The sequence below is a fragment of the Xenopus tropicalis genome, chromosome 6 (assembly GCF_000004195.4).
Source record: "Xenopus tropicalis strain Nigerian chromosome 6, UCB_Xtro_10.0, whole genome shotgun sequence".
Classification (NCBI taxonomy): Eukaryota; Metazoa; Chordata; class Amphibia; order Anura; family Pipidae; genus Xenopus; species Xenopus tropicalis.
In genome coordinates this window covers 28401914-28420035 of record NC_030682.2, presented here as the reverse complement: position 1 = coordinate 28420035, position 18122 = coordinate 28401914, and the positions used below count along the sequence as shown (strand labels likewise).

At 39.4% G+C, this 18122-nt stretch overlaps 2 protein-coding genes across 5 annotated transcripts in view; one reads left to right on the top strand and one right to left on the bottom strand.

Moving 5' to 3' along the window:
* Window positions 1–5773, bottom strand: part of hacd1 (3-hydroxyacyl-CoA dehydratase 1) — a 34412-nt gene extending 28639 nt beyond the window's left edge. Inside the window, exon 1 of the mRNA XM_002939003.5 lies at window positions 5581–5773. Within this exon, the coding sequence (XP_002939049.2) occupies window positions 5581–5693 (113 nt within the window). The 5' untranslated portion in view covers window positions 5694–5773. The remainder of the gene's footprint in view (window positions 1–5580) is intronic.
* Window positions 5774–12218: 6445 nt separating this feature from the next.
* Window positions 12219–18122, top strand: part of stam (signal transducing adaptor molecule) — a 32558-nt gene continuing 26654 nt past the window's right edge. The window contains exon 1 of one of the 4 annotated variants that reach the window (XM_031903294.1): window positions 12219–12658. In XM_031903294.1, the coding sequence (XP_031759154.1) occupies window positions 12619–12658 (40 nt within the window). In that variant the 5' untranslated portion in view covers window positions 12219–12618. 4 annotated transcript variants of the gene reach the window in all.

The window sequence follows — 18122 nt, the reverse complement described above, 5'->3', positions numbered from 1 at the left end:
CAGGGAGGTTATAAAATCTTGTGAATAATCTTGTGAATCTAGACAACCATTTCACCTTGTAGGAGAAAATTGAAGTCAAATACCAGAAGGGAAAAATTCATAGCTCTGTTAATGATAAGCAATTTATTGTAGAGGAAACCACCACAGGTAGTAGGGTTTCTACAGATTTGCTAGGCATGTTTAATTAGAAAAACAAGAGAAATCATTATTATCCTTCATTTATCCATTAATTAATGATAGGTTATACAATGATTTAGATATCATTAATCATCTATGTCATTCCCTTCCTTGTTGTATCTAAAAGTTCTACCATTAGCTTACATATACACTATGCTTGATTTCATCAGGAGACAATAAACTTGCTTGCATATTTTTGAGAGGAAAGTAGAGTCCAGTCATACAAATGTGCTTGTCGGAATCGAGCTGAGGTCTCCAACACTGTAATAATTGCAGCGAAGCTGTCCACTGTCAATACTCCATAGCCTAGGACTTAGAAATAGCTGTACTTGGGCAGGGACTGATGGAGATGATGTATAATCTCCATAAAGTGCTGAGGAATATGTTGGGGCTATATAAATAAAGAATAATAACAGCTCTCTCCTAAATTAATCAAGTGCAAGGAGGGGAGAAAGATAAACGCAAAAAAATATTTATACTTACAATGCCTACAATTTTAAATCTAAAAGACATATTTCATAAGACACAATTTGCAGGCATTTCTGGACTTGATGTACGACACCTTTTCTAAAAATAGAGACCTAGAGTATTAAGATTTATTATACGAAACCTCTGTAAAAAATAAAAATAACTTGATATGAAAACGGAAATCGTTCTAGTGATTTCTACAGATTCCATATTCCGTGTATGAAATGGCTTTTACCTTAGGGTTATATATATTTTTATCTCAGGTATTACAGTATGGATAAACCCATAAAAACATCAACAGCAGTTTAATGGAGAGAAACAAAACAGGCTATTCTGTTGTGTCAGCATTAAGGTGAAATGTGGAGCGTCTAACGGGAACAAAGCAATAGTCAGATCTGCATGGTAAAACAGCAATACTCTAAATTTCTTTTGCGCAACTGACCAGCAAGTTCTCAAAAAGCACGAGATACAGCCCTACAACCAGCTTTTCTTTCCCATAAATATCCATGAATGCCAATGGGAAACCATTTAACCAGTAAGGGAAGCCACAGCATGAACTAATTGTGTACAAGTGCGCCTACTGAACCCTGGGGAGCCCTGGAGCTACTGCTACCCTGAACATTGTGGAGCTCTATGGTTCCAAAAGAAAACACATCTATATTGTGAAGTTGAATGATGGAAGAAACACCATCCTGACTTGCAATTGTGTATGTTCTTGTACGCATTGGATGCAATTGCAGGTGGAGCAACTTAGAGCTTGGATGCAATGATGCTGCAATAGTGGACAAAAACATAGCGATTGGCATCTGATATTGCACTTTGCACACTATACTTGCAGTCAAACTTTTTGGTGATATGGATCTTAAATAGTCATGTAGTCTGGGAACTGTTCATGTTGTGTTTTTTATGACTTTTTTATGCACATAAAGATAGGGCACTTCCATATATCACAGATGATCAATTTATATGTTATTTCTTATTTAAACTGATATAGTCTTGTATGTTTCTGTAAAAATGTATAGAAAAATTAAAGCGAAAACAAATACCATTTCAAGTACAGGTATGGGACCTGTTAACCAGATTGTTCATGACCTGGGGTTTCCTGGATAAGGGATCATTTCATAATTTGGATCTCCAGAAAGTCATTTAAACATTAATTAAACCCAACAGGATGTTCTGCCTTTAGTAAGAATGAATTATATATTAGTGAGGATCAAAGTACATAGTGATGTTTTATTATTACAGAAAAAAAAGGAAATCATTTTTAAAAATGTTAATTTTTGTTTAAAATGGAGTCTATGGAAAATGGCCATCCTATAGTTCAGAGCTTTCTGGATAATGGGATTCCTGATAATATATCCCATACCTGTATATTTTCCAACTAATAAAATAATTCTTCCATCAATAACCATATAGCTTTAATACCAGTGTGTTGATATTAGTAAGTAACTGGCTATTTCTAGCGCAACTTGGCACTCTGCTTCATAGCCTTCCTTAGAGTGCAGGAAAAGGTGATGTACCGTGTTAGCCAGTCAAAAATGTTTACAGGGTAACCCTTTTGAAATAAAAAATAACAAAAGTGGTATAAAGGTGATACCTTTATTGGCTAACTAAGATAACCATAGCAAGCTTTCAGAACATTTTAGTTAATCAGCTTGAAAAAGGAATCTTAGTTAGCCAATAAAGGTATCACCTTTATACCACTTTTGTTATTTTTTATTTCAAAAGGGTTACCCTGTAAACATATCCTTCCTTAAAAATACGTACACAGAAGAATGCTATCTGAAGGAATACTAGTTAGTAGTACTAGTAGTTCAACCATATCTGGAGGGCTTCCAGTTGCTCTTCGGAGTCATACTGCAACCAAAAGAGATATTCCCATAGTATATTAGTTATGGCAATAATTAAGATATAATATGGCAATAATAATTACTAATATACATGTGAATGTACCGAGAGTAACATAGATCCTACACAGAGCTAATAATGTGAACAAATAACAGATCTTCTACTTTTGAGGTTAATATTTAATGGTAAACTTTTTCCAACATTCTCTACATTCTACTTTTCTGGGTATCCAATAGTAAACCTGTCTCCACAGATTAAACATCCAAGTCCATGTCAAGCTGCCTTAGCTGACTTCCAAGACTGCAACAACAGTCTCAACCCTTCTACAATGTTAAAATGGACACCTTTGGCCTATTATATAAAACTGACCATATCCCTAGATATTACTGTAGCTCCGGCTATTTTCTTGACGACATTTAAGGAATCTGCCTTCACATCATCACCAGGTAATTCATTCCACAGTCTCACTGCCTTCCTGATGAATTCTCCTCAACAGTTCTGTAATTACTGCTTGCCTGTTATTTTTCATGTATCCTGTCTAGAAGCCACATTATAAGCAATACATTTCATAAGAAGTGAGTTGACACAAGTGACATTTTATATGGACAACTGCAACAGCATGGGAAAACTTGAGTTGCCTTATAAGCATACAAACAGTATAACAAAACAGATTTACAAAATAAAGGTTTGGGCCACAACCCTTGTCATCATAAATTCCAAAAACACATCCCTTTATAACTGAGTATATAAAATTGTATAATTTTCATAATGAAATAAATTAAACAGTTGCAAACCATGCATTGTACCATTGTACAGTACAGTAATAGTACAATCAGGGGGAAAAACGATTGCATTGAATAAAAATAAATATAAACAGTTGCAAAAGATTAAAATGCTCATTTACAAATGCAGTGTTTAAAGTGCAAGTTTAGTACAGGTATGAGACCTGTTATCCAGAATGCTTGAGACCTGGGGTTTTCCAGATAAGGGATCTTTCCATAATTTGGATCTCCATGCTTTAAATATGCTAAAAATCATTTAAATATTGAAGAAACCCAATCGGCTTGTTTTGCCTCCAGTAAGGATTAATTATATCTTAGTTGGGATCAAGTACAAGGTACTGTTTTATTATTACAGAAAAAAAGGAAATCATTTTTAAAAACTAGAATTATTTGCTTATAATGGAGTCTAAGGGAGACGGCCTTTCCATAATTCGGAACTTTCTGGATAATGGGTTTCCGGATAAGGGATCCCATACCTGTACATTGTGGCCAAAAAATGAGTTGTGTCCATTGCCATTGAGCCCGATGCGTCAAAACACGCACACAGTACCTTGTGCATTGCTGTGAATAGAGTTTAAGTTCCTGCTAGCTTCTTTAGACTGAGTACACTTTCACCACTTGTATCAAAAATTACATTAGTGTATTGTTCATAGGGCATTCGCTTATTGACATAACCCACTAAGGGAACTGTGGAATTACCACCACATTCAGGGCGGTGCTAATTCCAGGGATAATTCTTAACCTAACAGGATCAAAGGATTATCTGTTGAAATGGCCACAGCACTTTGCCCTGCAAGCCCAGATGGCCGGGCAGTATGATTAAAATTGGCCATCGGCTACTACGAAATATTGTATAGCTGTTTCATTTGCATGAAATCCACAGCTGGTTTTCTGCCTGCACTCTCAAACTCAAAAGGATCATTGGCTTGAAAGAATCCATGGTAAAACTAACTTGCCTAAAAATTCTTAGTTATTTCAAACATTTTGGGGCCAGATTTAAGTTTCATAAAAAACCCTTATTTCATTGTGTGAATCAATAGCTGTCTGAGGGAAATCGGGAACTGAATTAGGAGATATCTTTTTTTTTTTTGTCAAATTGAATCTGGTTCATTATCTGACCATCTTCAAGAAATAACAATTGTAGACACACAAAAATGTTCTGTTTGTCCCTGATGAGAGTCAGAAATCGGTCAAAGATGTTGAACATGTCTTAACAAGTAATTCTTACTACTCCATATAGTAGGGAATTTGTTTCTTTAATACAAACTGTGCAATAACTTTGCAGCTCATCTATTAACCTCACTTTTATACATCTTGGCCACCATATTTAAAAAAATGTTGAATCCGGTATCATTCTATAGAAAACAATTGCATAGTTAATGCTTTTCCTAACAGTAGACAGGGACATGTGTTCATATATAGCAGGTGATAAAAGAACAATACTTATCATAACTGTACTACCCTAACCATTTAGTAGAAACAAAATGGGAACTGACCCTGATTTATTTTAGCATGATTACACTTTGGACTCACAGCTATGTTAAGGGCTACATGCTTTAGTTACTGTAAAATGTGCCTAGGGAAGCACTTTCCCCGCCCACTGGCATTTTTGGATCATGCTATACTTAACCACAGGGACCGGCAATAGGATGACACAGCTGCTGTAATGCACCGTATTAGGAAATGCAAGGCAAGCCAGGAGTACAACTTACAGTTCTCCACTGAGCCCATCACCTTTCTCTCCCTCTATGCAATTTCATAGAAAGGGTTGTTATATAACCACCATGATCAAACAGCTGAAATGACAGACTAGCTCCTCTTCGCCAATTATGCCACCCATTATTGTGATACCAAGCTATTGAAGCCATGAGTAGGGGATTATATTTCACAGCTGTCAATGGTGGAGGAAACATATGAGGTGTTCAATTACAAACTTCCAAACCTGAATTCCTATGAACATTTAGTAATGTCTAGTAAGGAAGAGCTAAGAGCTTCAACTAGCTTTAGTGCCAGGCTTCTCTACGGGTTCTTCCTCTAGTGATTTCAAGGGAAATACAATCCAGCCCTCACTTCTGAAGTCCAGAAAGGAAACGGCACTTCATATCCCTTAAGCATTAATGTTCCTTGAAGTTTACATTAAACTTTCAAACAAAGATAAAATGTAGCCATGTGTACAATCATACAATCAGTATTTACTATAGTTATGATATAATTATCTCAAGGCAATCACATTACTGTACATTTCTACAGGCATGAAATTAAGCCATGAACAAATGGATAAAGTTGGCCAAACAAAAGTACATACCCAGCTGTCATGGCAATGTTGTAAAAGGTGAGCCATGCTGTGGCCAAAGGACCGATCTTTTTCTTGGTATGTTCCTTCTCTTCCACAGAACCTTCATCATCGCTTGATGCCATGGCTTCACAGACACAGGCTGCTAGTAAGGCTGCAGCTTCAAGCCAGGCTGACAGCTGGAGCTGACACAAATCTAAAGTTAAATGACACACAGGCCCTCCAATAATAGAGCACAAGGGAGGAGCCGGTCATTGGTAGGGTCTTGTCCTGCTCAGTGCAATAGCAATAAACAGTATGACTTATATAGGAGTTATTTAAGAATATCCAATAGGCAAAGCAACACAAGCTGGAATAAGACATGAAATATTGTAACTCTACAAGTAACAGTAATAAAATCTTAAGACACAGTGGTCCACAGAGGATAAATTAACATGAATATGACACAGCAATTGCTTGGCTTCAACAAGCAATCATTTTAAAAAGGCAACTTTCAGCCTTAGGTTACTAAACAAGAAAAGCCATGATAAACTAGAATACTAATAAGACAAGCTCCCTGTGATAAGACGGTACCCATGGAAGCCATCAAGGGGCGTACAGTCTGCAATAATGCATGACAAGTACTGCTTGGTAATTAATAGAGGTAGGAACATTATATCCACTATAATTTGACTTGAAGGTCAATAAATTGGGAAGGTAATACTTAAAGTTGCCATGAACTATATTCTCTATTTATTTTTTTCATCCTATTCTAGCAGCCTTCTCCATTTCTCAGTGGTGTTTTGAGAGGAATGGGCACAGCTATGTTAATTAGTTGCACACAACCTTCACCTGCCGTTTTCCAGACATGAAAGGATTGTGAGTCTATACACTCATTCAAACAACAGATGTTACTGCACTGAGGTTTGTGGCATGTTGTAAATGTTTAAATTATCCTTCAGAACTTTGTAGGCCACCAACAGAGAGCTGGTCAGGGTTTTACTCTGCGCATACTGTACCTCACACTGAAATAATAGAATGTTTTTCCTTCCTGCACAACAATACTTATGTATTTCCCACTGCTTTACCGTCACGGAGTTACACATGTCCGAACCTGCTTTGATTTAATGACATTATTCAACAAGTTGACCAGTGTGTTATACAGTTGCAGCGTAACATTCTAATAAAAAGAAGCCATTGGAAGTATTGTTATTATTACATAAAGTGGCAAGTACAGAGCTATGTTGGAAAGTATATTTATTTTAAAACCTTACAATAATAATAAGGAAATCAAGCTGAGCAAGTCAAACTATGCAGAATGGCTCTCCAATTTGCTAGAAAAAAATCAAAGATTCTGAATTCACAAATTGCTTGTGATTGAGTGTTATGAATTAGATATTATTGGTAATGTGATTTTATTGTTAAGCTAAGCAGCGCTATATAGGTATAGGGTCTTCCTTTTTAGTTTGCAGCACAGCAGTTCACCTATGTACTCATCATACAGTACACTGTGCTGATTTTATACAGTGAATGGTTTGTACAAGCAGCATAATGTAGATAATCTCCAAGAGTTCCCATCATCCACATCAAGGTTATAAATGTATTCCCCCTTTTTTGGGAAACCTAGTGATCCTGAAATACACCAACAATTTTTCTTCTATTCTAATTCCTCCGTCACCAGTGTTATATTTCCCTGGAGTAAGGCAGCCCATCATGGAGAATCCACAAGAGTATAGTAGCTATTACTCCTACTGTGAGTTTTTGGAAAACCACTACGAATATATGACCTTGGCAGCTTCTATACAATCTGACTAGCAGAAAGGTTGCAGAAAGTCCACCATAGTGAGAATAAGGTGATATTGGAATAGACTGCATGTCAATTAAGCTAAGAAAACTGCCACTTTTAGGGGCAGATTTACTAATCCACGAATCCGAATCCCGAAAGGGAAAAATTCAGATTGGAAACGAAAATTTAGCCGTCTTTTCGTCGCAACTTGTTCGTATTTGTCGCAACTTTTTCGTCGCCGCCACGACTTTATCGTTTTTTACGCGACTATATCGTATTTTGCGCGACTATTTCGACGCCGTCGCAATTTTTTCGTATTGAGCGATTGTAAACAGTGGAAAAACCAATCCGATTTTTTCGCAACGGCGACGAAAAAATCGTGGAAAATATACGAAAAAGTCGCGACGGCCATGTAAAAGTCGCGGAACATACAAAAAAAGTTGCGACGCCGATGACAAAGCCGCAAAAATACAGATCATTACGAAAAAAATGCATTCCGACGCCTTCGGACCGTTCGTGGATTAGTAAATCTGCCCCCTAGTGTACAGGTTTTGGGACAAGTTTAATAAAGAAATGACTACTGAGAACTGAAGCCTAAAGATTGCAGCTATAAATGTTGTATTTTATATACAGAATATACTGTACCAGCCCAGAGGTTCAGTAGGGAGCAGGAACCTAATAGACTCTGTACTGCTCTCCTCCAGTATTGCCTAGTAAGAATAACAATCCTGGGTCAGTTTGCTTCTTCTAAAATTACTTTTTTAAGGTATTTTCCTTTTTCTTACTAATGCTTATAGCTCTGCTCTGTCCTGTACTTTGCTTTTATTGCATATTGCATACTAAATACAGCCTGCTACTAGTGATCTGCTCAAAACAGCTACTACTGAATCCACCCATATCAGGCCGAAGACAATGGCCACTGTAAAGTTACTAGCTGCTGTTTCCACAGACAGAATACTACTAGAGGCACAACTACTCTAAAGTAGACATTGGTTATAATACCTGCACACCATAAAAACTAAGGGGGTCCATCCTCAGTTATTTGGCCAAGGAGTTAATGTAATTTTTATTATCATTACTGAAGAGAGGCTCATTATTGGAGACATACAGTAATCTTGATGAAAAATAAAACTCTGTGGAGGCTACAGATGGGCTAGGAGCCAGAAAAACCCCTTGGCAGGTTGATCCAACTCAAAGGGCTCCAGAGGGACAGCACAGATCTTGTGGAAGTTAATTCAACCACACTTTTCTTCTATTTAGTTAACCAAAGGGGATGGATTTAACAAACGTTGTGAAATTCTAAATATGATATTAAAAAACAGTGTCCTGGTTCATATCAAGCAGGAGGAATATCATATTGTGGAGTCAAAAGGGGTGTACTGATTTCTTACAACCTGACTTTTAACATTTGTACAGCAACTAATTTGACTTTCAACAGGGAACCTTCCAATATATGTTCATAAAAAGATACTGCTTTTAAAGGGGTAGTTCACCTTTAAATTAACTTTTAGTATGTTATAGAATGTCCTATTCCTAGCAACTATGCAATAGACACCGGGAAAAATCGTGCGCTCAGGGGAGGACGTCGGGTAGGGGACCCTGTGGGGGGTTCGGGGGACCCCTGCGGGGGGAGGGTTAGGGGATGCACCTGTGGGGGCACCTGCAGGGCCCCTAGGGCGGGAGCCCCCAGTCCAACCCTGCCCCAGCAGCCAAAAAGATTATCGCTTTGTTGCTTTTGTATATTTCTTTTATTTCTATTCAGTCCCTCTTCTATTCATATTCCTGTCTCTTGTTCAAAGCACTGCCTGGTTGCTAGGGTAAATTGGCCTAGCAAACAGATAGCTGCTGAAATACCAAACTCAAGAGCTGCTGAACAAAAAGCTTAATATCTGAAAAACCATAAAAAAAACAAATAATGAAAACCAAAAGCAAATTGTTAATGTTAAGGTGAACAACCCCTTTAATGCCAATTACATTTTCAAATAACTTAAAAGCATCTGAAAATTTGTAACAAATGTATATTAGAAAACTGCTTACATTTACAGTTTTTTTGCGTGTATAAACACTTTAAATCTAAATCAGTTCCCCACTACTTGTGAAAAGGAATGACTGCATTGTGTTACATATCTCTTCGGGGTATTACAATATAAGACTGCAGGGCAAAGGCAAGGCAACTGGCATTTGGTTGGTATCTCTAAAGCATGGCAAGGCAGAGCCAGCTGCAATCCAGTGTGGAAACACATGATTTCTCCTCTGACTCAGCTCCCCCTGACTCTGGCGTCTGGAGAAACAATGCACGATTATCCTTAAACTCTGTGGCTGAAGGCCAACACCACTCCTCGTGACCAGCTGCTTTCTTCCCTTATGCCAGCCCAACTCCACCTTCCAATCACACATATCATTAACATTACACCACTGTGGTGTTGTCACTTTGCTAATGGCTCACTAAAATACTGACTGGTCAGCCTATCAGCCTGCTGCTAAGATTTTATATTTGTTGGGTAAATATTGCCAGTTGTCCTTTAGATTCTGATAAACACATTTTTAGATTTTTGTTGCTGGGTAAACATGCTTCTGGTAGGTTTGTATATACATGTATATATATTTATTTAAAAAAGAGCAGCAAAACAGAGTTTATTGCAAAAAAATTAGTTGTGTATTAAAAAATGCATGAACAGCCTGTTCATGCACTTTTCAATACACAACTACCGTATTTTCCGGTGTATAAGACGACTGGGTGTATAAGACGACCCCCAACTTTTCCAGTTAAAATATAGTGTTTGGAATATACTCGCTGTATAAGACTACCCCTCTTCCAACGCACACCAAAGGCCAGGCGACTGGCTGGTTGTTTTATACAACTGCTTTCATTGGTTAGAGTGCTCACACAGGACATTGGTAGCCAAGGCCCCCTAAAACATTAGTAGCCAGGGCCCCCTAAAACATTGGTAACCAGGGCCCCCTAAATCATTGGTATCCAGGGCCCCCTAAAACATTGGTAACCAGGGCCCCCTAAAACATTGGTAACCAGGGCCCCCCTAAAAAATACATCATGCAGGTAGGCAGCTGTGAGTGTACATGGAGCATAAACGAATCAGAATGTCACTTCTGTGTTGCAGCCATAAAGAAACAAATCATTGCTTGTGAATAGTGCTTGGCTAAAGTTACCCTTTAGCAATGTACAAGTCAGCGCAGTGGAATTTCTCCAGCACCCCCCCCCAGCGACTTCCTCCAGCTTCCTCCCCCCCCAGCAACTTCCTCCGGCCTCCCTCAGCTTCCCCCATCCAAGCTACATCCAAGCTACAGTACCTCCTCCTTCCTTTTTGCAGCTTGCTTCCTCATATGTCCGGCTAGGGCCAGGGCCGCCGTCATTGGTGGCCAGCGGAGAATTTGATTGGTTGCGCCCCGTGCGTGCGTGCGTGCGTACGTACGCACGGGGCACAACCAATCGAATTCTCCGCTGGCCACCAATTACGGCGGCCCTGGCCCTGGCCGGACATATGAGGAAGCAAGTTGCAGTACCCGGGGTATAAGACGACCCCCGACTTTGGCACAGATATTTTGGGGTAAAAAAGTTGTCTTATACGCCGGAAAATACGGTAATTTTTTTGCAATAAACTCGGTGTTGCTGCTCTTTTTTCCGATATTTAAACCATTCACCTTGCACCCAAGACAAAGACTGAAGCAGAGTGCCACTCTTGGTTCGATATATATATATATATATACCTATAAATAGGACCAGCACACCAATTCACAGTAATTCTTCTATTTACCCACGGTAAACGAATAAATAGAATAGCTGTGAAATGGTGTGCTGCACCTGTTTATAGGTATTTGCTTATTTTGACTTCTGCAACCACCTATTAAAAATGGTTTAGAGTGCAGACACACATCTTGACTATATATATATATATATATATATATACAAGGAAGAGTGGAGCACACCCTATAAAAGTTCAACTGCCCTGGGTGCTGGCTAAAATGAGACAATATATGGACAGAGAGCCGCACACACAAGGACTTAATGATAAAGTGAAAAAATTTTATTCAAAAAAAATCCAACGTTTCGAGTACTAACTGTACTCTTCCTCAGGGACAAACCAGAGGAAGAGTACAGTTAGTACTCGAAACGTTGGATTTTTTTTTAATAAAATTTTTTCACTTTATCGTTAAGTGTGTGCGGCTTGTGTGTGCGGCTCTCTGTCCATATATATATATATATGTTATCCTTGAGAAAGGTCCTAATAAGGACCGAAAACGTTGGTTTTAACAATATATCTACAATAAAAAAAATTTTGATGAAACATTAAAGGGTGTGCTGGCCACAGATGATTATTTTCTATACAAGACATAATTTTGGCTAGCACCCTGCAGAATATTGAGCCTTGGAATGCGGACACCATTTGGATTGAAATATATATATATATATCTTTTTTTTTTTTAACCGCAACTTAGAACTTATATATATAACCCAGCCCTTCTAAAATCATGTGTGCCATGACAAACAATAACGAAGTTATGAACCTTAGAAAGCCACAGAATCTATAATCCAGTGTAAATATTTATATATAATTCTTAAACAATTTTATTCTCGTAACAATTATATTTATAGTTAACTTTAAAAGCACAGGCATATTGATGACTATATGTTGGAAAGGTAGATTTTCCTGAATTAGGCAAAAAACATTTTTTTTTATACTTTGTGCGGTTATCCCCTATACGTGTTGGGATCACCTTGAGACGGCAATATCTGGAGTCATACTATGTAATACGAATCCAAAAACCTTGTAGTAAATGAAAAACGCACAAGTGGGACATAGCTGCGGGCAAAACAAACCCAATACATGAAGCAAACTCCCCCTGCGCCTGCGCACACAGCCCTTGCTGTTTAGGGAGCGTCGATGAATTCCGTTCCTGAGGAAACTTAGGGATCCGATGCCAAGTATTACTGCAAGCGTCATCTTCAGCTATTCACTTCCGTATTACTTGCGTTTTCCAGTGACTACAACAGGAGGCTGGGTTGCGTCTCAAGATTGTCATTACATTATTTTTTTTTTCAAGCTTCCACAGAGAAACCAATCCCGGCTTCTGCTGTTTTTTTCTGACAGGCAGTGGCGTAGCCAGCTTTGTTTCCCATCATGCTCGTTGGCACAGGGAGCTGAGTGGACCCTTGTGAGAGATCAGATGCTGCTGCTGCTGGAGCCGCTACTTTAGTGGAAGAAGAGAGCAGCGGGTCAGGGAAAGAGGGAGAGGCAGGAATTCCCGGGACACAGACAGCAGCAGCCATGCCTCTCTTTACATCCAACCCATTTGATCCTGATGTAGGTAAGGTGCCCCCTTTGTCTTCAGCTCTGCAGTGCCTTCCACTCTTCCCTTCTCCCTTCCACTGCTCTTCTGTCCCCATTGTTTGAGCTCACTGGCAGGTGAGTGACTGAAGGCTTTTATTAAAGGGTAACTCCACCCAAAAACTCTTCTTGTCTGAGCAATGAAAGAAAAAAATGTCTTTCTAAGCCACTTTCCTACAGACATGTATTAAACATTTTTTTCTGAAGGCAGGGTCTTCTGCTAAATTGTTTCAGAAGTCAGAATCAACAGTGCAGCAAATGTATACCATGAAAAAAGATTCTGCTATGGCTAGCAATTACATTTAATAAAAGCCTTCAGCTAGAAATGTAATTGCTAGCCATAGCAGAATCTTTTTTTCATGGCATACATTTGCTGCACTGTTGATTCTGACTTCTGAAACAATTTAGCAGAAGACCCTAGAACATGTGACTTCTGCTTCCAGCTTGCCTATTGGGTCACAGTAACTTGGAACTAGTTTTGCTGGTCTGGGTTTAGGGAGAAACAAAGAAATTTGGCACAACATATTGTATTCTTTTGCAAGTTAAAGGAACAGTAACACCAAAAAATGAAAGTGTATAAAAGTAATAACAATATAATGTAATGCTGCCCTGCATTGCTACAACTGGTGTGTTTGCCTCAGAAAGACTACTATAGTTTATATAAGTAAGCTGCTGTGTAGCCATGGGGGCAGCCATTCAAAGGAGAAAATGCACAGGTTACATAGCAGATAACAGACAAACCCCCATTATATGGGGCTTATCTACTTGTTATCTGCTATGTAACCTGTGCCTTTTCTCCTTTTTTCCAGCTTGAATGGCTGCCCCCATGGCTACACAGCAGCTTATTTATATAGTAGCTTTTCTGTAGCAAAAACACCAGTTTTTTGCAGAGCAACAGCACATTATATTTTAATTACTTTAAAACACTTTAATTTTTTGATGTTACTGTTCCTTTAAATACATATATCCTGCAGCCTTCCAGCTCTTATTGACTGCATCTCTCAGCATCCCACTAACAAATTAAAGCCATCAGGTGTATGTGAGAATTGTAGTTACACAACACCTGGAGGACTGAAGGTCGAATTATTATTTTATCATTATTAACATTTATTTATAAAGCTCCAACATATTCCGCAGCGCTGTACAATAAGTGGGTTTCATACAATGGACATACAGAGTAACATATAAAGCAATCAGTAACCGATACAAGAGGTGAAGAGAGCCCTGCCCAAAAGAGCTTACAATCTACAAATATTCCTTATTTATACAATTCCAACCTCACTCAGCAGCTGTCACTTTACTGTATTACCGGGACCCCTTCTTTTCTAACTAGGGCCCTACTGCAAGATTGACATCTCTGAATTACTGAAAGCACTCAGGTCGGGGGACAGTAACTCTAACTCTTTTGATGCTTCCGGTTCCATCAAACTTTGTATTATGTAAAATGCCAAATTAGTTTGACTGCACCCTTCGTCTAGAGCAGTGCTGTCCAACTTCTACAGTGCCGAGGGCCGGAATTTCTCTAGCATACATGGTGGAGGGCCGCTAATGGAAGCCAGTTTTGACCACTCCCCTTTTTGAAACCACACCCACTTCAAACCACACCTATTTTATCACAATGGTGGTAGCACAGCAAAATCCCAAATGCTTGGTCCTTACTGTGGGGATATCAACCATCATTCATATGTGAAAGAATTATGTCATATTAAGATATACCCTTAAATTCCATATGCCTCCTCCTCCCCTGTGGATAGCAGAGCAACCCCCAGTACATAATTACACACCTTAGGGACCATTTAATGGCTATTTCCAACTGCTAACAAACTCCCACAACAAACCCCTGCCAGGTTCACCTCCCACAAGCAGCATAGGGCAAGCAGAGTATGGCACACACAGGCAGCACTCTGCCTGTCCTATGCTGTCTGTGTGTGCTATACTCTGCCTGTCCTACCCTGCCTGTGTGTGCCATACTCTGCCTTCCCTATGCTGCCTCTGTGTGTCATACTCTGCCTTCCCTACCCTGTCTGTGTGTGCCATACTCTGCCTTCCCTATGCTGCCTCTGTGTGCCATACTCTGCCTGCCCTACCCTGCCTGTATGTGCCATACTCTGCCTGCCCTACCCTGACTGTGTGTGCCATACCCTCCCTGACCTATGCTGGCTGTATGTGCCATACTCTGCCTACAGTACCTATGTCTGAGGTGTGAAGAAGTGAACAATGGGAGTGATTACAGGCTGAGCCTGAGGTGTGAACACTGCAGGGGGTGAACAATGCAGGTATTAAAAGGTGTGAAAAACACAGGGGATTACATTTTTTAAACAATACAGAGGGATTACAGCCTGAATCTGAGGTGAGAACCATGCAGGGGGCCAGTTAATCTCAGTACTGATACCATTTAATGCTTACTCAAAGGTAAGGCATCAAAGCAGCCAGACAGGTGGGGGGCCACACAGAGGGGGGTCGCCAGTTGGACAGCACTGGTCTAGAGGTTCTACCCGCTAAAGATGTGCATTTACTTCTGTTAAGGTGTAAAGCAGTGAGATTTCAACTTATGTAGGCCATACATTGCTTGTTTGGTAAGGTCATCGAACAAGAGGATCTTTCTCTGAGTTGCCCACCTTGAGGTGATCGGATCAGCCCATTATCAACTACTTGGCCCTTCTGCCTAGCCATCAAAATCTCAACGACTGTTAATGCAGGCCATCAGGATGAGCTTGCTGATTGGGTCTTCGAACCGATGGGATTTTTAAACCTGTCTGATAAATAGCTGTGCAATTTTTAGCCTGATGTTGGGCAGATAGGCCCATAGGAGGGCCCCTTACATGGGCAAATAAGCTGCTGACTCGGTCCATAGGGACAAAATCAACAGCTTTTAGCGGCCCATGTATGGCCACTTAAAGCCATCTGTTTGTTGTCCCTAATTTAATATTCTGCTAGTTGGCCTAAATGAACAGTAGGTGGCACTGTTCTTTCAAACTTATTATAGTAACAGTGTAAAAACTAATAATACCTTTACAACAAGCAAAATGAAGGTAAATTGCAATTTTTTGAGCAATTTTCCATTCATTTGTTTTGAGGGCTTATATTTCCTTTAAAAACTTTATATGTACAAATAGATCAGTGTTAGGTGACTTTTCAGTTATAGACAGTTGTTGTGGCCTGAGCCTATTTAAATTAATATAAATGTAATATTATTAGAACATAAAATAGGTTATCTCCTTAAAGGGGTTCCTCATCTAAAAACAAATATTTTTGCATAAATAAAGAAAATGTAATTCCAAGAATCTTTCCAATATATAGTCATCACAAGTTTCTATGGTGTAAATGGTATTGCTATTGAAAGCATCATCTGTCTGTCTGCACTCCTGACACTGACTCCTGAAACATTGTTGCAAGCCAGCTGATTAACAGACCTGCATAAGACCCAACTCCTGTTACATTCTTTCAAGAGTAAGGCCCAGAGAGGGTTTTGAAATCTGTCCTCTTTGGCACATTTGTAGGATTAGCAGCATGCTAAGTAACAGTCCTGAGAAGCAAGCTGTGTAATACAGGAAGGGCTAATGGATGAGGCAGTCTTGCAATTGGCATTGGAAGCTTTCAGCCTGGTCCCAGGGCTCTCTCCAGATTCCCAACCTGCACTTTTTTACATTAGGGAGATGCGCTCAGTTATGGGCTGCTTGGGATGCTGCTTTCTGCAGGGCTATACACACCCTAATAAATAAAGTGGAAACATAGTAAAATCTGTATCATCTGGTGCCAGCTATAGTACCCTGTGTCCTCAGCAATATATACCAGTTACCTTAACTGTAACATTTGCAGATGTGTAAATGACTTCAAAGTTTGAAATAACATACATTGCATGAGGTTTACTTTTCCTTTGCTTTCCCTCCTTGGCAGACAAGGGGGTGCAACAGAATAGCCTTTCCTTCTTCATGCTTCAGTCTGGTACGTGTGGAATGTTGTAATAAGACCATGACCATAAAAGTTCCTTTGAGTATAATATTGTAGTATGCCCTCACATAGGGCATTGGGTCGGTAAATGAAGGTCCTTCAAATGTATGATGATTTTTCATGCTAGGCTCAGGGTTGTACAGAAGGTTTTGCCATGGCCATCTTATTACAAGCACCTTGTAATTGTGGATTTTGATAATTGACCTATTTTGCACAAAAATGTTGAAAACAGTAGAAATTCCCATTGGGTACTTACTGTTTTATGTGACTGTACAGTGTTTGCAGTTATATGCAAAGCCAAGCATTAACAGATACAATAAAAAAGCTGTCCCTGTCCTGTAAAGCTCAAAATCACTCAGGCAGCACCCTCCCCGCAATAAAACTTGTCCTTTAGTAAAAAAGTATGCTACAAGCTTCATTTGCTGGCTATAGGAGCATGTCGCTGAATGTACTTATCTTAGCTGGGATGGAAACAGAACTCTTATAACCCACTGTGCCCCTTAATTACCCTATGCTACCTAAATGTTGAACCCTTCTTTCCATTTGCAGCATAACCCCTACTGGATCAGGCTACAGTAGGAATGCACTGAGTTATGGTATGGGTGGCCCCAGTGTATACATTATATGTGTGTGTATATATATATATATATATATGTGTGTGTATATATATATATATATATGTGTGTATACGAACCCCCCACTTTACCTTTTTTTGGTGTAATGTCTGGTAAATGCATTATATATTGGTGGGACCAAAAAACTAGGTATAATTAATCCTTGTTGCCTTATTGGAGGCAAATAATCGTATTGACTTTATTTAATATTTGAATGATTTTTAGTAGCTTAATGTATGGAGATACAAATTATTGAAACACCACTTATCCTGTTATCCAGGACCCAAGCATTGTGGATAACAGGTCTGATGGATGGATGTAGATAAATTATTAATTGAAGCATCTGGTACTCAAAACCACATCCATTTCCAGTGATGGGGTGCCATTTTCATTGTGTGCCAGAAGAACAGCAGTCTGCTCTGTGTATTTATCCTTAAAGGAGAACTACAACCTAAAAATAAATATGTCTGAAAATGCCATATTTTATAAACAGAGCTTAATCCCCAGCCCAAAGATTCTAGAAGGTCTTCAGAGTTGTGCACAGGGGGTCATAATCTTGGATTTTGTTAGTAGTATCAGTGACCTCACATGCTGAGTGTGCTTTAGGTAGCTGTTGGGAAGCTAAGCTTAGGGCTCATCTCCAAGCTGAAAAGAGGTTTCCCTGTCACTTAAGCTGAGGCTACAGGGCCGATTTTTACAATCAGCTTTATTTATTAAAACTTTTCTGTATATACAGTATATAGTGAGTGGGCCCCTAAGCTCAGTAAGTGACAGCAGCACAGAGCATGTGCAGGGAATCAGCAGAAAGAAGATGGGGGGCTACTGGGGCATCTTTGGGGGCACAGATCTTCCCTGCCAAAGGCTGTGGGTGCCTTGGGC